Source organism: Mustela nivalis (genome assembly GCF_964662115.1).
Source record: "Mustela nivalis genome assembly, contig: HAP1_SCAFFOLD_398, whole genome shotgun sequence".
NCBI classification, from domain to species: Eukaryota; Metazoa; Chordata; class Mammalia; order Carnivora; family Mustelidae; genus Mustela; species Mustela nivalis.
This window is the reverse complement of record NW_028136253.1, coordinates 375,182-398,923: the sequence shown is the minus strand read 5'-3', so window position 1 is coordinate 398,923 and position 23,742 is coordinate 375,182. Positions and strand designations below refer to the sequence as shown.

Genomic DNA, 23,742 nt, shown 5'->3' with positions numbered 1-23,742 from the left:
AAGGATCATGCCAATGAATTTCACAACTCTGGTGATCACTTTAAAAGCATCTCTTCTTTTTATCATAGCATTTGTATCATGTCCAGGATGAGATATTACAGCACACATGATAGAATATTTTAAAACAATAGTCCATTTTGCTCAAACTCCATGTTGAAAGCAAACGACTCTGTCAAACACTTTGAAGAAGGTAAAAGTAGTGGAACCATGTTTTGTCAAGAAAGCCCAGGGAGAAAAGCAGGTAGTAAAACCAAGTAGCAGTATCGAGGAAGGGCAGCCTCAGGAAGAAAATGAACACCGTTTTCTTCTGCTTTGTTCTCTTTTTTTGTTTTCTTGTTGTTGGTATCTTTTTTTTTTTTTTTTTTGGTCTTTCCCAGAAATCACTTCATATATATACATTTATCTGTTCAACTTCAGTGAAAGTTGGGAGGAAAAGGTGCCAGAACTTTTGAATGGTTGTCTTCAGCTGAGTGCTTATTTTCTTCCTTCAGTTTCTCTGGGGTTTCCCACTATTCTTCAATAAACATGTGTTGCTTTCTGGCAGGGTAAAGCCAAATGCATTTTTAAAAGAAGTAATGGCAGGTCATCCGTCCATCCAGATCAGGAGAGAGCCCATACCAGAAAAGGCAGAGAGGGTAGTAGACTCCCCTCTGTGAGTTCCTGCCCTCTTGGTCTTTCCTCAGCCCTTGCTCTCTGCTATGTCTCTCCAGTCACACCCCAAACCCAGAGAAACAAAAGGACTCTTCAAAACTTAAACCCTGTGAGAAGGGCCACGCGGAGGCAAGGAGAGCCCTGTAAGACTCTGAGCCATGTGGTCTGTATCTGAGACTGCACATCTCCTTGAGCCACGTTCCATTCCCTCCATGCCTAATGTTGGCCTTGTGTTCTACAGAAGCAGTCAGGGCATCCATACACTCCTCTCTGTGTGCTTTTCTGTATACCTGATCCCATCTCAACCCATAACATCCAGCAGCATGCACCATCTGTCATCTCCCTTCAGTCAACCTGCAAATAGGTAAACACAGCCTGTAAAACCCACCCTTGTCCAAGCTATGTCTGGAGTTATGATCGTCTGTGTCTTTACCATCAAACTTTCTAAAAGGCTATTCTTGTGTGTGACCTCCATGGTCTCACGCCCAGGCACTCTATCTCTATGTCTGGCTTAGGACTCCACTACTCACCTCCCATTTTCTTTCAGTACTCAGTGACAACCTCCTCGATCTACCCCCACCCCCTAATCAAGCTGCTTTGCAACTTTTCACATCATCGAACATTGCTGACATTTCATTCCTTGAAATCTCTCTTCTCTAGACATCTGTGCAAAAATGCCTTCCTGGCATCAAAGCCATGTCCCTCCCCTTCCATCCACTACTCCTTTATTCTTCCCCTTTATCTGCCCAAGAAAAGAAGGAATTACCCTAAATCCTTAACTGTCACTCTCTCTACAAGGAATATATCCCTTGGCAACAGCATGATTGCATCTCTCTTCCCCCAAGCACCCATTCCTACATTTTGACTGTCCAACCAGAACCTACACCTGCACGTCCAACAGACACCTCAACTCAGATTGCCTAAAGCTGCACTCCTCCTCTTACCTCCTGCACCTGGCTCCCTTCCTGAGTTGCCATGACTGTTGTGGCAGTTGACACATCAGACTCAACATTCTGAAAGCACAGAGGCACCCCTAAGCCTACTGCAGCATTTTTTTTTCCATAGCCGAGATATGGAAGCAGCCCAAGTGTCCAGCAACAGAAGACAAAGTGGTACATACACACAATGGTATATTACTCAGCCATCAAAAAGGATGAGATCCTGATATTTACAACAGTATGGATGTACCTAGAGGGTATTGTCCTAAGCAAAATAAGTCAGACAGAGAAAAACAAATACTGTATCTCCAGGGATGAATCCTTAAAAAATGCCCTACATATTCAAGTTTTAAGGCAGGACCAGAAGCAACAGTTTTAGCATATATCACCACGATATAAAATAAAATCTTTAAAAAAAAAAAGGAAATAATAGGACAACAGCAATTAGGGTAAAAAGACTTAACAACTGTCTTGCTCAACATCACCAGCACCACACCAGCTACACGTCTGACCCCCAGACCAGCATAGCAGGTGTGAGGACAGGTCCAAGCAGAGAAAGTGTTACTTGTCACATTTTTTGAAAAATGATAAACAGAAGGGATTCCTGGGTGACTAGGCTGGTTGAGCGGCCAACTCTTGATCTCAGCTCGGATCTTGATCTCACGGTGGTGAGTTTGAGTTCCACACTGGGCTCTGCACTGGGTGTGGAGCCTGCTTTAAACTAAACTAAACTAAACTAAAATAACACCTCTGTCAAAAGTACGTGAATTCACAACTTACATGTAAGTCAAGTTCTACTTGTTCTAAGACAGCATGAAAACCAAGATGTCGTTAGCGAGACAGGAAGCAAGATAAATTGTGTATTCCATGTGCCGTGAGATGACTCCAACTGCATCCAAGTCAGCCATGGCCCTCCACACATCTGCAAGAGAGGGTATATTATCCACATTAGCACAGAGGAAACCAAGGCTCAGAGAGGTTAAAAAAAAAAAAAGAGTCCAAGATCATAGCATCATTTAGCAGCATAGCCAGAATGTATAGGAATTACCTCAAAACAGGCCACACTAGTGGAAGAATACCTTAGTGTGGAGTTATGAAAACCCAGGTAGAACGCTGCCTCAGAAAGGCAGATAATCAATAAAGGAAAAATAAAGAGGCGCCTGGGTGGCTCAGTCGGTTAAGCATCTGCATTGGGCTCAGGTCATAAATAATCCTGGGATCTTGCCCTATGTCAGACTTCCTGCTCAGCAGGGAGTCTGCTTCTCCCTCTGCCTCTGCTCCCCATTCATTCTCATAAACAAATCAATAAAATCTTACCCCCAAAAAAGAAAAAAATAAAGATTATAAGCTTACAATAAAGATATGAATGATGAGTCAAAGCTTTCAGTGACACACCCACACCTGCCTACAGTTCTCTGGCTAAAACATGGGTGGAATTGATGGGGTTAGAAGAACAGGAGGCACATAGGCCCAGACAGCACAGCCCCAGCAGATGCAGAATCCTGGTGTAGGATTAGCTAGCTTTCATTGTCCTTTAAAATGTCAAAGCTAAAGAAATCTGGTAGGGTTATTGAAGTCTGATCCTGGGGGATGCCTGGTTGGCTCAGTCTGTTAGGCAGCAGCCTAACATGACTCAGGTCATGATCACAGGGTCCTGGGATCAAGTCCGACATCAGACCCCTTACCCAACCAGAAGCCTGCCTCTCCCTCTGCCTGTTGCTCCCCCTGCTTGTGCTCTCTCACTGACAAATAAATAATCTTTAAAAAGAAAGAAGAAAGAAAAAAAAAGAAAAGAAAAATAAAATCTGATCCACAGTATAGAACAACACAAAGGATGGTACTTTCTTGGGCTGATTTCTGTTTGTTTGATTTTAAGTAGGTTCCACAGCCAGCACGGACACTAGTGCAGGGTTTGATCTCAGGACCCTAAGACCATGAACTGAGCCAAAGGCAGACAATCGATTAAGCCACCCAGGCACCCCACTTTCTTGGGTTCTAATGGGACTTTTCCTAGGTTCTAATCCTAGCTGTACTGGCTGCCAGGGGGAATGAAGTCCAGCACCACAAGAAAAGCATCCCAAGGCAGCAGTCCTCTGCAGAAGATTTGCTGGTGGCTGCCATCATCAAAGAGTCAGTGGGTGAAGTTGTTGAAGCACAGTGGGAACAATGATAGCCACTGCCTTTTGGGTGTCACTGAATCATCCTACTCATCTTCAGGAAGCCTGGCCCTTCTCCAGTCAACGCAGCAAAAGCAAACCTGTTAGAAGAACAGGGGAGGGGGTCATCTCCCTCCCTCCCAGAAACTGAAGCAACCAGCCAAACAGTGCAGCACTGGAGTAAAAATAAAAATATGAAGGAATGTGGCTGCACCTGGGTAGCTCAGTCTGTTAAGCATCTGCCTTTGGGTCAGGTCCTGATCTCAGAGACCTGGGATCTGAGACCCACATCAGGCTCCATGCTCAGTGAGGAGTCTCCCTTTCCTTCTCCCTCTGCCCCCGCTCCTAGCTCATTCTCTCTCTCTCTCAAATAAATAAAATCTTTAAAATAAGAAATTTAAAAATGAAGGAATGAATCAAAATGCAGAATTCAGAAACAGAACTACAGATATAAAAACTACATATAAAAACCTGAAATATGACCCGGTGAGTGAGGAAGGATTATTAAATCATGATACTGTATGAATTGATTGCCAATTTTTTCTTAGAACATAGAGCACACTGCACTACACGAAAACGAAAACACAAAATTAGGATTGAATACAAAAACAAAATTATCAGTGTTATTCCATCAAGTGTTTCTCTAACCTACTGATCAAAACCTCAGTTCATCCTCCAAAAGAATCTGGGCACCACCTCAGCACACATGAACACATTTTCAGGCCACAGTTCACACTGCTCCAGTCCTCACTCTAAGTCCTGAGCCATGGGCTCCTCCAGACAAAGCCACCACCAACTAGGCCCCTGCCCTAGAAATCCCCAAACCCAACCACTTCACAACAGGGAGACTCAGGGAGATTCAAATGGGCAGAAACGTGGGACTTTGACTTTTTTTTTTAATTAAAAGAGAAATACAGCAAGAAACATTTCTAGCACAAAGTGAAGAGCTAATCTTTCACAATGTCGAGAGTATTAGAATTATCAATACACCATCAGTAGTTTGATAGGTCAAACAGGCCAAAAGCTGGAAACACAAGAGGAAATGCTCACAGCAAACAGACCTGAAAGCCAGGGCCTGGACCGGCTGACATGGCTCTGCCGCTTACCACAGCGAGAAAGTGTAACTTTCCTGGGCCTCAACTTCCCTCCTGGCCAGCAGGAAAGTGGCAACACCACAAAATTCATATCTGGTCGGGGATTACGTGAAAGGAGAATGCTCAGTGAGAGCCCCGCCACACCGCCCGTCCAGCCACAGTCTGCGCCCAGTGAATGGGAATTTCCTCTACTGCAGCCACACGAAGAGCTGAAGGATCTGCACAGGATGCCTGTTTATTTACCAGTCACAAAACCACGTTCTGCCATAAACAGAGAGGGCAAGAGACCCCAAGAGATGGGAATATCCCTCACCCTTGCCTGGACCAGGCTTTCAAGACAAGTTGGAAAGCCCACAGCAGCTCTGCCACTGACTCTGAATGAGCCTTTGGAAGACAACACCATCCCAAACAACAGTTTAATTTACTTCTCTTTAAAAAGCAGTGAGACAAGGTCTTGGCCACATCTTCATAAATTAACAGCTTAGGAGGCTAAACCCCAATGATTTAGTTATGTCCCCAGCAGGCACACCTCCACTCGTGGGCAGCTTCAGGGAGAAAGGGTGCCTCCCCATCCATGAGGACACCCTCTGACATTCATCTGAAGATGCTTCCTACCCATGGGCATTTACTCCCTGGAACCCCCCCCCCCCATCTAAGTTCCTCTCTGGATGCTGCACGAGGCAACTTCCTCACAACCCCATCACCACTGGTGACACCTCAGCTACCCCCGAGCCTTCAAGCAGGGTGCACCTATCTTTGCTGCCAAGCGTCCCATCAGCCCAGCTCCATCACTGATTTCTGTACCCATAATTAATTAACTTATGCATGTATGTATTTATTTATTTTTACAGCTTCATTTATTTTAGGGAGAGATAGACAGAGAGAGAGAGATACAGAGAGAGCACACACACACAAATACAGGGAGATAGAACATCCAGCAGATTCTACACTGAGAGCAGAGCACACCTCAGGGCTCAATCCCACCACCCTGAGATCATGACCTTAGCTGAAACCAAGAGTTGGATGCCTCAACGACGGAGCCACCAGGCACCCCTCTGTACCCTTAATCTTAAGAAAAGACAGACACCGCTTCTTTCTGTCAGCCACGGCCTCATAAGCCATCTGTCACACAGCCAAAGTTTCCAGAGGGTAGGACCAGGTCTGCAACACCAGTGATGCCAGAGTATCTCCATAAAACTACAATCTAGTGAGTACCAGGCTCTGCTCTAAGCTCCTAATATGGCCTTCTATTTTGTACCCCTCACAGACCTACATGCTAGGTATTATCCACAGTGCAGAGGAGGACACTGAGGTCCATGGCTTACCCAAGCGATCTACTTTTATGTGGCAGCAGCAGGGGCCTGAACCCAAGTCTGTGACTCCAAGGCCCCTCCGTCAACTCTGTTACTCATGCAGCCCCAACACAGTCATCAAATACCTCCCTAAACCCTCATCCCTCCTGTGAAAAAGCATGGTCTTCTGCCATTTCCCAGATGGGAAGAAAGCCGGCGTGAGCCAGATATAGTGACCTGCCCATGATGGTACAGGCGATGTCTCCTCTGTTCTCCCCCCAACACCCATGTCATTCTGCACGAGGCCCCATGGGGTCCTTCATGCTTCCAGTGGAAAACTCTGGTGAGACCACCAGTCTCCTGGCAGGCCTTCAACTTGACCCTGGAGGACAGGACCAGTTAGGAGAAAGCGGCTAGTTAAGCCTCTGAAATGGGGTCCTACCACCCAGGAAAAGCCCCTTATCTCCAGGGCATCGCCCGTGTGAATTAGCTGGATTTGTAGAGGGCTCCACAAGCACCAGCCTTGCTGAATCACTTTCTCTAAGATGGTGGCTGAGACAAAAAGGACCCAGGAAAGAAAGGCATAGGCTGTTGTGGAACTGCAGTGCCTTGGCATCAACAATTAATGTGAGCAGCTGCCTCTGCTCACCAGATCTGCATTTTATGTGGGGCACACTGTTCAAAGTTTACACCCCCCATCTCTGTAACCTTCACGACAACCCCTGGAGCTCCCTGCACCATCATTACCACCTCACAGACAAGGAGACAAGGCATGAGGGGTGTGTAGAATGATGCAGCTCTGTGCTGGGGCCAACCGGGGGAGGACTCCCACAGGCTTGCTCTTCCCACTGCTGCAGAAGCAGCTGAAAACAATGAGTTTTTCAGTTTGCATTATGTAGAGTGGAAAAGTCAACCATAAAGGTCATTCAATTTTTAAATGGGTTATTCCTCAGGATAAAAACAGTTCCAAAAAATAATTTCCGAGAAGTTCAACATATTCCTCCTTCCAGGTGCCTGGAATGTGATGGAATGTTGTTAAAATAAGTTCTGGCCCATCAGTATGCCAGACAGAAACTGGAAGTAAGCTGTTGCAGGTCCCCAAAGGCTCCGTCACAACCCTAAGGAGAAGACATATAACTTTCACTGTCCCAAAGTGGTTATGTTTAAAAAAAAAAAAAAAAGGCACAGGTGGAACATTTTAAATTACAGATTTTCAATGCAGGGGCAGTGGGGGCGGGGGGGGGGGTGTCCCCCAACTACCCCCAAATGTTTCAGCTATATATAGTGACTTACCAAAGTGACTCATCACAAGTACCTACAAGGCGACTGACAGGCAACTGACCGATGAGGAAGGTATTCGGACTGCTTAACAAAACCAACACAACTTAGAATTTTCATTATTAAGAAGAGAAAACCATTTATTAAACACTCGCCAGGCACCAAACCCGCTAGGCACTGTCACACGCTCTACTCATCACAAGGCTGCCAAACTCAGTGCAGAAACTGAGGCTGAGTAAGTCACCTAAGATCATGCAGCACCAGAAACTGGATTCCAACCGGTTCTGACATCATAGCCTACCCCAGCTTGCTGCAATGCTTCAGAACCTAAGCTTTGTGATGATCAATAAACTGCATGCTTAACAATGTTTACACATCTCTGTTAGAATTCAGGGAAAGGTTTTTAAAAATGACATACACAAGGGGAAAAAATAATACAGTTTCTGGAGGCAGGCTGCCCAGGGTTCAAATCTTGGCTCCTCCACTTGAAAGCTGTGTGACCATGGACTCCTTTAGCTCCCCTGTGCCCATATTTCCATGCATTAAAATGGGAGCCATAACAGACCCTATCTCCTAAGGCAAATAAAGCATTTTGGTATTGTTGTTCTTGTTTTAAGATTTTATTATTTATTTGACAGAGAGAGAGAGACAGGGTGAGAGGGAACACACACAGGGGGAGTGTGAAAGGGAGAAGCAGGCTTCCCACTGAGCAGGAAGCCTGGTGAGGATTAGATCCCTGCACCCTGGGAGCATAACCTCAGCTGAACAACTGAGCCACCCAGGTGCCCACAAATAAAACATTGAGAATCATTCCTGGCAGGAGTTAAACCTCAGAAGGTGTGGGCTGGTGTTACTTCTTGCTGGCCACTAGATAGAGTCAGCAGCCTCAGGCCCACTGTTTTAGCAACTCATTTGCATAAACAAAGCCCAGGCTCAGCCACTTTGTGCTTACCCTATGATTTCTTCCTGTCACTAACATCTCTCCTCACTCCTGCTCTGTGGCACTAAGCTCTGGGCCTCAACTTCCCATCTGTCAAATGAGGTGAGGAGCCCAGCTGATCTATCTGAGGTCCTTCCAGCTTGGCAACCTAGGGTTCTTGGTAACTCAGGGCCCAGAAATTTCAGAACCATCCTAACACAAACATTACCAGATGACACTCACTCAATTTCCTCAAATCTTCTCTTCCGTGTTATGTATAAATGCTTATTTTCATGGCAAATCTTCTCCAAGATCCCAGAGCTCCACGAGCACCCAGAATAGGCTGGGCAGGCATCCCCAGTGCTGAGGCTGGGGACATGATGGTCAGAAGCTCTGACCTCCAGGGGAGATGGATTCCAAATCAAGCTGCTCTGATAAGCAGGTCTTCCCTGTTAGAGAGGATTTCAACAGAGCACAGTTAAGAGGAAGTGCAGGTAAGAAACTCAGAACTTGGCCCACCGGACAGAGGGCAGTAGGACAGTGGGCCGGAGGAGTGACAGAGGGATTGAGAGGAATGGCACGATCAACAGAGGCCAGCCAAGGCAGCACTGATACTCAATGTGAGAGGGTGGGCTGGGGATACACTGTGAAAATGGCTTCAAAGGCAGGAAGCAAGCCCAGCTCAGCACAAAGCAAAGTCCTGAGCAGGAACCTTCTGGGACCAGGTTGGACACTAAGGTGAGCTGAAAATGGCTGTGGCACCCAGTGCAGTCTGAATCTCACCCATGCCTCTCACAGGCTGGGTGACCCCGGACCAGTTATGCTATGTCCTTTAATGTTTCCTAAAGGGTATATTCACTCCATAACCCTGAGCCATGTTCTCATTTCGGTGAGTGTGGGAGGCCGCAATAAGGCTTGAGACGAGAACCAAACCAGACCCTGACTTGTGCCTCCTTTAAAGTCCAAATAACCTAACAAAAGGTTTAGGACGGGAAAAGTTCAGTAGCACTGGGCAAGAGTCTGTGCTATGGGGCGCCTGGGTGGCGCAGTGGGTTAAGCAGCTGCCTTCGGCTCAGGTCATGATCTCAGGGGTCCTGGGATCGAGTTCCGCATCGGGTTCTCTGCTCCGCGGGGAGCCTGCTTCCTCCTCTCTCTCTCTCTCTCTGCCTGCCTCTCTGCCTACTTGTGATCTCTCTGTGTCAAATGAATAAATAAAATCTTTAAAAAAAAAAAAAAAAAAAAGAGTCTGTGCTATGTGTTGTGCGCTCGCCTACGTGACTTCCCACACGCTTACTAAACAAATGAGAACAATTTGGTTGGGCTAAAAAGTTCGTTGCTGGTCCTTGCTGCCTTAGTACAACCCATAATTTACTTTCAGGTTTGCTGTATTTGTACTGGCATCAGCCATTTGGCGTCATGAGGAACCATAGTTGCTTAACTAAACACAGATGTAATGTCACTATATATATGGCCTTAAGGCTTTGAATAAACTTAGCACTGTTGGACATCCTCCTCAGTGCTCCTCCTGTCCCCCATCTCTCTGCTTCTCGAGTTCTTTTCTTCATCCTCTTACCCTCATGTTCCTGGTTGATTTGTTGCGCCGGCCACGACAGGTGAGGATCTGATGGTGCCCACTATCTACAGAGATCCAATATATACAACTAGGACAGCCTGGAGGGGGGTGGGCAACCCAGGCTGGACAGGGAGTTAAGAAGGAGTCAGGAAGGGTGCCTGGGTGGCTCAGTGGGTTAAGCCGCTGCCTTCGGCTCAGGTCATGATCTCAGGGTCCTGGGATCGAGTCCCGCATCAGGCTCTCTGCTCAGCAGCGAGCCTGCTTCCTCCTCTCTCTCTCTCCGCCTGCCTCTCTGCCTACTTGTGATCTCTCTCTGTCAAATAAATAAAATAAAATAAAAAATCTTAAAAAAAAAAAAAGGAGTCAGGAAGAAGTCATTCCCACACTTGAGGCATGGGTTGGTACTGACCAGAGACACTGGGCAAGAGACAGTGTCCTAGGACTTCTGTAAGACTAGCCGGGTCCAGGCAAAGCGCCTAACAGTGTGTAGATGTAACCCATCTGTAAAAGGTGGACGGGGGGTGGTGGTTGCAGCTGGTTGAGCATCTGACTCTTTGTTTTGGCACAGGTCCATTCACCTGGCCCATTCACCTGTGCCTGCATGTGTTCTGTAGTGTGCTCTTTATCTCTCTCTCTCAAATAAATAAATCAAAAAAAAAAAAAAAGGAAGTCAGGAAGGATCAGGAGACCTGCTGTTAAGGTCCCAAAGACTCCACCCTCCTCAACTAGCCTCCGGAAATAAAGTAAGTGGATGCCCAGGAGCCTCCTGGACACAAAACTTTCCAAAGCAAAGCTTTCAATTTCATACTGGAGAAAAGGTTGCTGTGCAAATTAAAGACAAAAAAAGCCAGCCATGGTGGGGTGGGTTTGGACAGGGTTGGTCCTGTAGGGCTCTGGCCACTAAATGCCCACTGCCCAAGCCAGGAGCCTGGAGTCTGTGCAGCCAGTGCTTCCTGAGGCTTCCACATCATAGCCTCACTCTGAAGTTTCCTCCTGGAAGCTCCTTACCCAGGGAGGCCACCTGTCAGCACCCCCTCACACACACCCCAGCTTCTGCCCCTCCATCCAGCTGGAGTGAAGGATCCCCAAGCCTGCTCTCTCTGGTCTCTCCTGCACAGAGAGGAGTATGTGCCCTGGAAAGGAGGGTCCCTGAGGATACCTGAGTCCTTGGCCCAAAGACAGCTGGCTTGAGAATGTGGGGTTTCGGTGCTCTAGGCACAGCAGTTCCTAGAGGAAACAGGGTAGGGAGCTCCAAGGTGGAGGGGAGTCCCGGGAGTCTGGGATCATAGATGCCAGTGGCCCCCAAGTGGAAGGGTTTCAGTAACTCCAGAGGTGAGAGGGGCCAGGGGTCATGCCTGGAGGTGGACAAGGACCACCAACAAGGGGTAGGGGGCCGGAAATGGAAGTGATCCCAGGGTGGTTGCAGGCCCAAAGTAGAGGTGTGGGGGTGGGGGTGGGGGAAAGGGGTCCATGGGCCAGAAAAAAATGGTATCCTGGGGCTCCTGGGTAAAAGGCACTTGAGGTGGAGGGGGCCCAGTGGGGCCCAGGCTGCGCGGGCTGAGCCAGCGCCTCTCAGGCTGGGGAGCCCGGCGATTCTGAGGGACAAAATTTTCCATCAAGTTCTAGAAAAGAAGCCTGTCAGCACAGGCGTCTCTCCGGGGTCCAGACGAGCCCAGTGGTGCTGGGCCCCTTGATGTCAGTAGGGCCCCGCGGGTTCCCTGGATACCGAGAAGTGGAGCGAGGGCTGTGGGGCAAGGGCTATGGGGCGTAGGAGCACCAGGCCGCCAGGAGCCTGTCCGCCAGGCCCCCCTCCCGCTCCCTTGGACGAAGCAGCAGGTGGCAGCGGGCAGCAGGGCCCCAGTCTCCCTCTCTGCCTAGCGCCCCTACCCCTCCCCAGCCCCTCAGTACCTGAGTCAGCGGGGCACCGATGCACTCCCCTGCGCCTTGCCCAGCCAGCCCAGAACCCCTGCCTTCCCGGGAGGCGCTACTTGCGCAGTGAGTTTGCTGGGCCCACAGAAGGCGGTGGGCGGGGCAGGCAGGTGCGGGCGAGCTGTGGCGGGTGGGGGGCGGCAAACAGCAGTGCAGGCCTCTCTGCAGGCCTGCGCGCCCTCGCCCAGCCTCCTGTTCTGTCCTGTCCGGTGAGGGGGCTGGCTGCGCCCCCTGCTGTTTCCCGCTGCTCTTCTGCTGACTCCAGGACCCCAGGCCCTGCCTAGTCCTGGCTTCCCTGCCGCTCCCTGCCGCTGCTTGAGCTCCAGGCTAGGCCCGCTGCTGCTCCTGGGTGGCCGAGCTGCGGCCCTGGTGCGGTGTGGCTGGCCCTTTTCTCTCCCCAGGGCACAGTGGAGCCACGAGGGAAGGCCTGAGGGGATCTTCCGTCTGCTCAGTGCCAGTGGACACTCTCCAGGGGCCTCTCTACCTGGTGGGCTCCACCCATGGCCATCTTGGAACCCCTGGAATCCCCTTCAGAGACCAGGTGAAGCCCTCCTTGGGGAATCCAGGCTCCTGGGACCAAGGCGAGTTGATCTTGTGTACTGCTGTGTTTGTTCCCTGGCCTGGCATGGATTGACAGTTGCTGAATTAATCTATTCTGGGGTCATCAAGGGCAGAGCAAAGAGTTCAGGGCTGGGATCCCCAGGCCTGGGGTCCACACAGGCTTGGAGCCCTCTTGGCTGTCCCTGACAGAATGACCAAAGAGGAACCCTCAGAAACATGGATCTGCCATGATCTGGCAGAGCATTCAGGGACAGGAAGGGGAATGTCTCCTTCGCAGAGTATCTGGAAGCCTGAAGTGGAAGATGGATTTGTCTGAGCCATGGTCATTAGTGTTGGGCCAAGAAACCCCTGGCTTGCTTCTCTTACCTGCATCCTAGGTCTAAAAGGGTGTCTGGGTGGCTCCCTCAGTGCAGCATCTGTCCAGGGTCCTGGGATCCAGCCCTGCATCTGGCTCCCTGCTCAGTGCAGATCCTGCTTCTCTTTCATCCTCTCCCTCTACTTGTGCTGTCAAATAAAATTAAAAAAAAAAAAAGTTAAGTGGGGGGACAAAATGGCGCGGAATTAGAAGGCGTCTTTTCAACTTGTACCCCAAAATGAGCTGATTACCTACCAATCACCCATGAACTCCAATCACCCATGAAATCAGCCTGATATCAGAATTATACACATGTGGATCTCTACAGGGGGAGAAGAAGCCAGTGGGCAGGTAAAGCGGAGTGGGAACTGTGAACTGATATCAGAAGATAAACAAAAGGGGGAGGGAGCTACCAGAGGCAAACAGTTGGAAAGTAATACCCCAATACAAGCGAGAGTGCCCTGCGTCTGGGGACCAGCATTAACTCGGAGACTGGTTGAAAGCACTCCAAAAGAGCAAAGCATCTCTGGGGAAATTGTGGGAATCGGGGCGGCTAGGGACAAGGGCTTAAGTCCCTGGTCCCAGGACAGCCTCCCTTGGCACTGAGTCAGAGAGAGTGCGGCAGAGAAACCAGCTCTTGGTCCCTAAGCTGCCAGTGCAAGGAGAATGCATGGGGTCCGCTTCCTGTGAGGGAATGGGAGCCACACCAGGCAGCAGAATGCAAGAGTCCTGCTATAGAGCCTGAGATACTCCCCTGAGAGAGGTATAAAGGCCCAGCAGGTGCCCTTTGATAAACGCCCTTGTTTCAGAGCCTGCACCAAACTTTCGCCCCAGAGAGGTGCACGAAGGCCCAGCCTGGTGCTCTGGGACCTGTGCCCCATTCTCAGAGCCTGAGACCCGCGCGCGAACCTCTGCCTTCCCTGAAATTGGTGCATGTAAGGTGGGCGCTCTTAGACCCAGAAAGACCGGGCACTCGCAGCCCGGGCCAGCGGGAAAATCTCAGTGTGCGATTGCTGCTTGGAACCTCTCTAGCAGTCTAGAGGTGCCCAAAAGCTGCTGCCGTGCTTTTGGGTACAAGCAAAAGATCCTCCATCCCCAGGGACAGCGACTTCGAACCTGCTCTGCCAGCAGCCAAGGGGGAACTTATTTGGGCTCTGCAGCCAGACTGAGGCTTCTCTCTGAGAGGGAGATCAGGGTGCGGTTTGTTTTCCTCTAAAACTACAAAATCCATCAAAAGCGGTCAAAGTGAGAAAAAAAACGTGAACAAACAAAAAACCGCCAGAGAACAAAAGCCTGAAAAAAAAAAAAGTTTCCTCAGAGCCCACCCCCTTGAGGGGGGCGGTAGGACTTAAGTCAGGGAACATCATTGACTGAAAACCCACATGGCAGGCCCCTTCCCCAGAAAACAAACCAAGAAAGAAAAAAAAAAAAAAAAAAAAAGAGAGAGAGAGAGAGAGAAAAAGTACTACAAGAGAACTACCACTACTACATAGGACACTTTTATCTTTCATTCATTCCCACTATTCTGGTTCTTTTATATATATATATATAGGTAATTTTTTTAACCCCAGCAGGATGGTGGAAGGGGTACATGGCTGAGTGCCTCCCGGGTCTGACCCTGTGTGACGCCACCCGGTGCCTGCAGCTGCCCTCTGGAAGGTGTTGCTTTAGTGGCAGAGCCGGAGGGCACCAAGCGTGTGTGTGTCTCCAAAGTCCTGGGTACCACATCACAATGCCTTCCTGAGAAGCAGAATCAAGGACAGTTGCTGATCTTCATTCCTTCCTACCAAAGGTATCTCATACACCATCTTTGGAAGTTGGAGCCAGGGGGCGCATGGGTGGCTCAGTTGGTTAAGTGTCTTTCTTCAGCTCAGGTCATGATCCCAGGCTCCTGGAATGGAGGCCCACACATTTGCCTCCCTGCTCAGCTCCCCTGAGCCTGCTTCTCCTTCTCCCTCTGCCATTCCCCCAACTTGTGCTTTCTGGCTCTCTGTGTGTCAAATAAGTGAATAAAATCTTTTTAAAAAGTTTGGGCCAGGGGGTGCCTGGGTGGCTCAGTGGGTTAAGCCGCTGCCTTCAGCTCAGGTCTTGATCTCACGGTCCTGGGATCGAGTCCCGCATCGGGCTCTCTGCTCGGCAGGGAGCCTGCTTCCCTCTCTCTCTGACTGCGTCTCCATCTACTTGTGATTTTTCTCTGTCAAATTTGCCACCTCCCTGAATTTACCTGCATCTTTTCCAAAATCTACTTATCTTCCTGCCTTTGTGACCATAATGAGTCTATAAATTTTCAATAGACAGTGTGAACTCACATTGCTAATATTTGCATAACATGCACCTCTTTCAATCTCAAAGAAAAGCTTCACACCACAATGGTCTCTAATCTCCAATTAGTTTCTGTTCTGGGATCCCACTGGAATTCTATGCGCCTGTCCCCTAAGATCCCATAAATTGTGGTCCAGTTTCCCAGCCAGCCAAGGAAAGCACATGGGAAATCTTGCTGAAGTATGAGTAAGAGCTAACGAAAGGGAACATATTTATCTGCCTCGAATGCTGGGACCTGAGGAAAGCAAGTTTCATTACAGACAAATCAGGAAGGAGGTGCAGATTGCTTTTTATGTCACTCTGGAGTGGAGGTCTGCTCACTCACAGAAACTCAAAATCTTCACAAAGGACAATGTCCCCCACCCCCAAAGTCAGCTGGGGATTCTCAGGAAAACTTTAATTGAAAGTATTACGGATTCTCCAACTTCCCAAAATGCAGGAGGAACATCTACAAGCAAGACTGTCACCACTTTTAGGCAATTACACTTATTTACCTTTTTTCTTCCTAGAAAATCATCCTCTCTCCCAATCCATGATCTTCTTTTTGTAACAGTTTCCTAAAGAAGGAAACAGATGTCCTCCCATTCCAGTTCCATCCAAAATAATAAAATAAAAATCTTTAAAATTTAAAAAAAAAATTGTGATTTGTTGAGACAGAGCACATATGCAGAGGGACAAGCAGACTCTCCCACTGAGCAGGAAGCCCGATTTGGGGCTCGATCCCAGGACCCTGAGACCATGACCTGAACCGAAGGCAGATGCTTAACCAACTGAGGCACCTAGGAAGCCCCCAAATAATTCAATTTTTAATCACTTTGCCATAGACACTTTTGGGTGGCTTTGAAACACCAGAATCTCATGGACTTATCAGTGTCCTCTTCACCATCTCAGAAAAGGACTGGGTGCCTCTCAGAGGCCTCTCTCCCCTCCTGACCCAGGTCCCAGCCAAAGGTCCTTCACATTAGAGTATGAGGAACTGAGCGGGATGGGGTGTGGAAGCACCCTGGGGTGGGGGGCTCTGGGGCCCTCCCACTCCCAACTTCAAAGACAGCGCCTGCTTTCCCCTGCCTCATATAGGTACCCTGGGTTTGCCCTCTTTAAGGTTCCTGGTTGCTGCAAAGGTCTGAAAATCTCCTAAGTAGCACAAAAGTCATCATGTGCATTTTGGCCACACAGGACAGAGGGAGTTTAAAGGAAGAAAGATAAAGCTCCCCAGAATGAGCCAGCAGCTCTGGGCTTCCCCGCACATCTTTCCTGACCTTCAGAACCCTGGGAAGGAGCCCCTTGGTGCAAAGTCACAGGGGGAGCCCACGCACAGCCCAGGCCACCTGCCCCAGGTCCTCTCCAGCCATAAACTGACCCCCTAGCCCCTTCCAAACCATCTACAGCCTCAAACCACTGACGTGCGGTTCAGCACCCATCTCCAGAGCGCAGGATGCACGTGGCTTCCCGGCACCCTTCCGTGGCCGCTCCCAAAATCACCGTGGAAATGTCGCAGCAAGGAGACAGGGAATCGATTTTTATCCTCTGGGTTGTCTTCCCTCGTAGCCCCTCAGGAGTCCCCACGCAGCAATGCCGTGTGGGCCCTACTGCTCTGAATCCACTTCCCTAGAGGAATCCGCTTTTCTTCAGCGTCTGTGTCTGCAAACCCGGCTCCTCTAACACCCCCCACCAAACGTACCAAGAACCAACAGGGGAAGAAGTTCATTTCTGGCCGAAAAGCCTTTAATCCCTGAGAGCTGTGGCTGATGCAGGAGCAGCTTTTCTCCAAATGGTGATTTCGATACGAGGTCGTTTTACCTGCCGGCCCCCAACATCCCTGACGTGTGGCTCCCAAGGGCCTCCCCGCGGCCAGGCCTGAGAGTGGAGCCCACCCTTGGGCTCATTTTCCACCGCGCTGAATCCAGGCAGCGGCCCCGTCTCACGACAAAGGGTGCTGAGCAATGAGGTGCCGCCACCAGGAAGAGAGGCAGCAGGTCAGACAGATCTGGAGAATGACACTGGCCTTCAAGGGCCCCTCACAAGGGAAATACCATTAAGTAGCAGATCTGAACAGATATACTGTGTTCCACATTCACGCCGTAAGGATGGGGTTTCCTCGAGCCCTAATCAAAGGAACTCTTTCACCTGAGATCACTTGACCAATCGGTGACTCAGTTTCCTTATACTAAAAATGAGGATAACAATACATCACAAGATTGTTTTGAGGAGCACACACGTTACAAAGTGTTTAGAGGCACCTGGGTGGCTCAGTGGGTAAGCATCTGACTTCAGCTTAGGTCATGATCTCATGGTCCTGGGAGAGGGCCGTGTCAGGCTCCTTGCTCAGCGAGGAGTCTGCATGTCCCTCTCCCTCCCTCTTCACTTCCTGCCCTCTTTCTCTCTCTCTCAAATATATAAATAAAATCTTTAAAAAAAACCGAAGTTCTTAGAACACGATATGCACATAGTACAGGACACACAAGCACTTGTTAAACAGATAAAAGGGTACAAGAGGCTGGCTTCCCTTCAGATTTCTAATAGGCTCCTGTCTGGGGGTCTCTAGCTCTTAGGAAGTGGGGAGGCCTCAGAAGCCCAAGATTGTAGAGTTCCTCCGAGGCCAAGTTCAGTTTTCTATGCAGGACAGAAAACCTGTAAAACACATCCCAGACTTGCTTCGCTGCCTTCCTAGTAGGGAATCCGTTCCCTCAAGAGTGATCCAACCTCTCTTCCACTATTTGGGATGTAGAAAACGTTTAGACATTTCTCCATTGGTGCTCATTCCATCCTCATTTTTAACAATCTAGCTGTGTGTTCATCTGGTTCATCTGGTCTTCTGTTAGTTCCTTTATTCAACAAACATAGAGGGAGGCAGCAACAACACGGACCCAGAGGAAACTGTGTGATACCACGGACTCATTAAAATCGACATTTAAAAATGTAAATGGAAAACGACTACAATATATTAATTACAATTAAAGAGCAGGTCACCCAACAAGCTGACACCTAAGATATATGAAGAATATACTCAATATGATTAACTATGATTAGCTAAGGTCATGAGGGGTTATGGGATTTCTTAAAATTTTATCATTTTCCCCTAAAATGTACATATATTACTTATTAATAAGAAAAAATACACAATCACACTTCTTAAAAATAAAGGTGAGTTTTCAACTCTAAAACTGAGTACCAGGGGCGCCTGGGTGGTTCAGTGGGTTAAAGCCTCTGCCTTCGGCTCAGGTCATGATCTCAGGGTCCTGGGATCCAGCCCCGCATCGGGCTCTCTGCTCAGCAGGGAGTCTGCTTCCTCGTCCCTCTCTCTGCCTGCCTCTCTGCCTACTTGTGATCTCTATCTGTCAAATAAAATAAATAAAATCTTTAAATAAATAAAATAAAACTGAGTACCAGACCCCACACAATTCCCAGATTCCTCATGGATTCAGAGCCCTGCTGCCTGCAGAAGCGCTCTATCGACGCTCATCACAGTGGCTGAGACAGATTAAATAAAGAGATAACATTGCAGATTTCCTGTCTCTTATCCGACTGTGCAGATTGGTTACACAAATCCAAATCCATACATGCATTAGATCTCACTGAACTGCGTACACCCTGAGAAAAAGACCCTGTAAAGCAATTCCCTGTAAAAATACAAAAGTATTTCTGACAGCAAAAGTTTTCAGATTGCTGTAACGAAAAAAAAAACTAAAAAGGCACAACCTTCCCTGATTAATCAAGTCTCCCTCGAGAGAAGGCTACCACTTCCCCAGGTAATCTCATCGCCTCAGACGAAACCATGTTTCTCTGTGAAGTGGAGGTGATCGCAGCTCTCTCGGAGTACTCGCAAAGGTTTGGCGTGATTATGAAATGAAACACTATGACCGGGGCCCGCTGGTTGTGGTCACCGTCATGCCCACAGCCTGAACACCACCTCCCTCCAGGAAGCTCCCTTCTCTGAATTCTGTGTGGTAGGGGCACGTGGCTGACTATTAGGGAGCACTGCATAAGGCGTACCCTGTCGCTTGCCCAGACGCCCAGCTCCTCCCGGAGCCACCGAATGCCATACAGAGCTAAAGCTGGGAGCAGTGGCTCACCGTGGACACCAATGATGAGGGCTCAGGTACCTCAGCTCACAAACCCATTACAAGCATATACATTTAACTCTAGCTTTAAGATGTTTCTCCTCTTACTTCTCAGTCAAAAAAGACTTTAAGCCGAGTAAACCAACAACAAACCCTAACCGTGTTAATTTCCTAAGGCCTACGGTCGTCTTCAGCTTCTCAAGGTCACACCTCCCTGCTGAATGATTACCGAGGGTTGCTGACAGGGTACACAGAAAAAAAAAAAAAAAACTCTTAGGATGTCCAGCCTCTAAGAGAAAAAGCAAACAGCTCAGAATGCAGCCAGCCACGGCAAAGGAACCACCGACAAAGCCAAACACAGAGGAGCCCCTGAGCATCTGGGAATCTGCCTGTTCCTTTGCCTCCTCAGAGGAAACGAGTCACAAGACTGCTCAGAATGGGAAATGAGAAGGGCAGAAGCCCAGAAACCAGCGCGTCCTGAATTTCGTGCTGCTTCCAAGGAGTGAGCCCGCCTGCTGTGCTGCTGTGTCAGTTATTTACACAGTGGGCAGGTGAGGCTGACAGCTTGAAGGGGTTATTTTAGAGGGAGAGCTGTAAGACTGATGAGGAGAAGGTTCTGGACCCTGGGGTCCCAGCACGCATCTCCAGCTTCCAAGCTGACCCTCCCTTCAGACAGGGTTTAAGAGGCAGCAGGGCAAGCATGGTCTTTGTATTTAAATCACCTCAAGGGGGCCCATATCTCCAGGCACAACCAGAAGCCAGGGAGGAGAGGGAAGGGGGAGAGGGAGAGGGTACCTCCACTCCTATCTGCTGGCTGCACTTCTGGAGCGCCTGATCCAGGAAGCTAAATGTGTGGACAGAACAGAAGGAAGAATCTGGGAAGACTGGAAGACTAGAAGAGCTGTTCGTGGACTAGTCTCAACCTGAACCACAGAAACACCTCTGCCTCCCTGCCCTCCTCCCCTCGGCTGGGCACCAGGTGCCTCCCTACTGCACTCCAGATGCAGATCCAAGCTCAGGGGTGCCCAGTGCCGATGCCTCTCTCCAGCGCAGGGACTCTAGGGCATCAGCGGGACTCCTAGACAGCACCTGTGATCTCTAATTTAAAACCAAAACCAAAATCCCCAACCAGCCCAATCCCGCACAAGCAATACATATTTATGTGTAAGACACCTATGCACACATACACATTCACTTATCTACACACACACACACACACACACACACACACACGCTTTTGCAGCAGAAGGCAGGCATGAAACCTGTTCCCTAAGTCCTTTGCTTTCCTCATCTGCTTCTAGCAGCAACAGCCATTTCTGCTACGGATTTTCCTATTCGAGGGTTGATCACAGATCCAAATGCCACCATCCTGTTTGCCACCCTTTCCTACCCCACCGGCCCGCTGACGTCTGTCAGTGAACCAGGGAACAAAGATGGAAGACAGGCCCAAGCTGCCTTCCTAAAGTGGGGTTATATTTGACACTTTAATAAACCTCAGAGCCTGAGCCTCTCTGCTCTCAGACTGGCCAGGGTGCAGCTCTCACTCTTACCAAACCCGTCCATCTCTCCTCCCCCCACCGCGGGGCACAAGGGTTTTCTCTGCCCGGCATCTATTTCCAGGCCCCATAAATCATATCCCATTGTTCCAGGCCATCTGAACTCATGCTTAATAAACCATCCACCTCACCCTTCCGCCACCACCCCGAATTTCCCACAGGGAAAGACTGTTTCAAGAAGAAAAGGAAATTCTTCATTAGGGCTGGATTTTAAAAGCAAGCTTCCACAAAAAACCAGAAAACAAAATTGGGTATAAATACCATCCAATAACCACTAAATGTCTTTGGTTAAAGCACCTGCCTGCCTGTGATTCTCAGGTCCAGATGTGAGCTCAGTGCACATCCAAAGGAAGCAGAATTTGAACCTGATGCTAAATGACAAATGATCCTGAACTTCATGACCATTTAAGTGCCACAGTGGCTAGACTAAATTGCTCTGATGCAGAATTTCTCCCAAGTATAGGATACTGAGAAACAGAATATTGCTTGAAAATGTATTTAGGTGCGCTCATCCTTCTCAGACCAACACTCCTGGGCTCTTAGTCATAACCAGGCTTAAGCTAACACGATTCCCCTATTTTCCCCAGAGAGGGAGGGAAACAAGAGGACATGTCTCTCATGTTCCAAGATCAAAAACTGGATCACAGCACTCACAGCATCAAGTCTGTCAAACCAGAGCTCTGGGTACGTACAATTCTTAAAGAGCTAATTGAATGGAAAACAGCCATCTGGGGCTGGAAACCCTTATGACATTCTGGGAAATGTATGGGCTTTAAAAGGATTATGCAGGGTGATGTGACTTTCAAAATTCCCAAACTCTGAACTGAAGCCTAAATGAGAATATGTTAAATTCACCCATTCCAAAACACAGCACAGTTGACTCGGACCCTAGAGCCCAGCTGTAGCTCAGGGTGTCCACACTGCAGCCTGTCTGTGGGAGGTCTGCAGACCACTCCCTGCTGAGAGAGTCCAGCCAACCCAATCAGCCTACCAGCAGGCTGTGGCACAAGGTCCAGATCCTAGCCCAGGCACCAGCCAGGGTTCCCTTTGGCCTGCTCTCTTATGGTTGAACAACAATCATGGAGAGCCACAGGGAGAGCGGCATTGGGTCCAGTATGGCCACTCCCTGGTCCTCCACAACACTGGTTGCACACTCTTCAACACAAGAAAATGGTGTGCAGAAACAAGGGCCTGCCACAGTAGGCTGTCGAGCAAGGAACAGAAAGCATCAGGGGACAGGTGGGACTGCTGGCTGGTCTCCACCTCTCCCAGAGGGCAGAGGCCGCAGAGCTTCTGCAGGCTAAGCAGAGACGTGTCAGAATTACCTTCCCAAAAAGTAGGCAGTAAAGGAGGATTTCAAGCAGCCACAACCATCAGCAGGCCTGCGACCTCCAGATATCAGGGGCTTGACCATGACCGTGTCGGTAAGCAGAACACACAAGTGCCTTCTGGAGCGAGAGAAGACAGCTTAACGCTGATAACTGGTCCTCTCACTCTTCTCTGCTCTCAGCAAGTGATCCTGAAAGGGATGGACAAAGTTGGTCAGATTCACTGGAGAAAACACGAGCCAGTGAAGACGTCCCGGCTCGCACTAGGCCTCCCTCCAAAGGCTGGCTGCCCCACCCCTGGCACCTGGGTAACGCTGCTCTGGGGCCATCCACACAAAACAATTTACGTACCCCCCACCCGCAACAAACAGACACACACACACACACACACACACACACAAGCTGCATCGGGCTTTAGGAACCTAACTGAAACGCACCCCTAACAACAACCCCACAGGTGTGACTGGGTTGGACACTCCCAGCAAGGGAGGAAAGGCCCTCCCCTTGGGTCCTTGCCAGCGGCAGGGTGCCACCTGGGCCTCCGCCTCATCCTCTCCATCCGCGAAGAAGTCGGAGCGGCCCCCACCAACCACCACCACGCAACCAGATTCTCGCACTTCAAATCCCCGCTGCCAGGGCCCCATCTGTGTGCTGACCGAAAAGCCGCCCTCAAGCAGCCGGCCCGCGGAGCATCCGGAGTTCTCCCAGCCCCGCGCTCACGCCTCCCCAGGCAGCCCCCGCACCCGCGGGCCGCGCCTTACCGCCAGTGTCCACGAAGCGCGGGGGCGGGCGGTCCCGCAGCGTAGCACTCCAACCCGCGCTGGCCTCGTCCTCGTCGGACTCCTGCCCTTCGGGGGCGTCGGGAGGCAGCAGGGGGCCGGGGCCCTTGTGTTTGGCGTCCGAGGAGGCGGCGGAGGAGGAGCGCGAGGCGGCGGACGTGGAGCGCGAGGCGGCGGACGTGCTGTAGAAGGCGTTCCCGCCGCTGTCCGGGCCGGACTCGCCGAACACTTCGTCCCAGATGTGCAGGCTCTCGTGGCGCGCGAGGGCCGCCTCGAGCAGCGCCGGCGCCCTCCTCCGCGCGCTCCCGCCGACCTGGGCCCTGGCCCCGGCCGCCGCCCGCGCTCCCGCCCCCCAGAGCGCCTCCCAGCCGCACGCGCCGGGCACCGGGCCCGCGCCGCGGCCCGCCGCCCCCCACCAGCGCGGCCCGCCGCCCCCCACCAGCGCAGCCCGCAGCACAGCGCCTGCCGCCCCACGCCCGGCCGGCCCGCCATCTTGGCCGCCTCGTGCCCAGCGCCCTCGGAAGCGCCCTCGGAGCTCGGGCGCCGCAGGCTGCAGGCCGCGAGGGACGCAGGGCGCGAGGGCGGGAGGCAGGGGCTGCGGCCGGGCCCAGGTGCCGCCGCTACCGCCGCCGCTGCGTCTCCTCCGCGCCCGCTGCGTCCCCGCGCGCCCTCCGTCCGCACCCCGCGCTCCCTGGCCTACCTTCCCGGGCGCGAGCCGCCAGAGACGGCCCCGCCTCCTCGCACATCCGGCCCGCCCGCCGGCCAATGGGGAGCAGGCCGGGGCGGGGCCCGCGCGGGGCACGCCCCACACCCCTTGGCCGAGCGGGGCAAGGAGAGCAGCTGCGGCGGCGGTGGCGGTAGGGGGGAGGGTGGCCGGTGGCTTCCTCGCCTGCGGGATGTGTGGCCCGGGACGGCCACCCGCAGGCCCCGCGCGGCCCCGCAGGGGGAAG

The 23,742-nt window shown here is 50.7% G+C and overlaps 1 protein-coding gene across 1 annotated transcript in view; it reads right to left on the bottom strand.

Moving 5' to 3' along the window:
• LOC309857120 (ral GTPase-activating protein subunit alpha-2-like) overlaps nt 1–22,842 on the bottom strand; it is a 32,902-nt gene extending 10,060 nt beyond the window's left edge. The window contains exons 1-2 of the mRNA XM_082749984.1: nt 22,775–22,842; nt 12,758–12,895 (exon numbers count right to left, since the gene is read on the bottom strand). Of these exons, the coding sequence (XP_082606110.1) occupies nt 12,758–12,838 (81 nt within the window). The 5' untranslated portion in view covers nt 12,839–12,895; nt 22,775–22,842. The remainder of the gene's footprint in view (nt 1–12,757; nt 12,896–22,774) is intronic.
• Nucleotides 22,843–23,742: the final 900 nt, after the last annotated feature.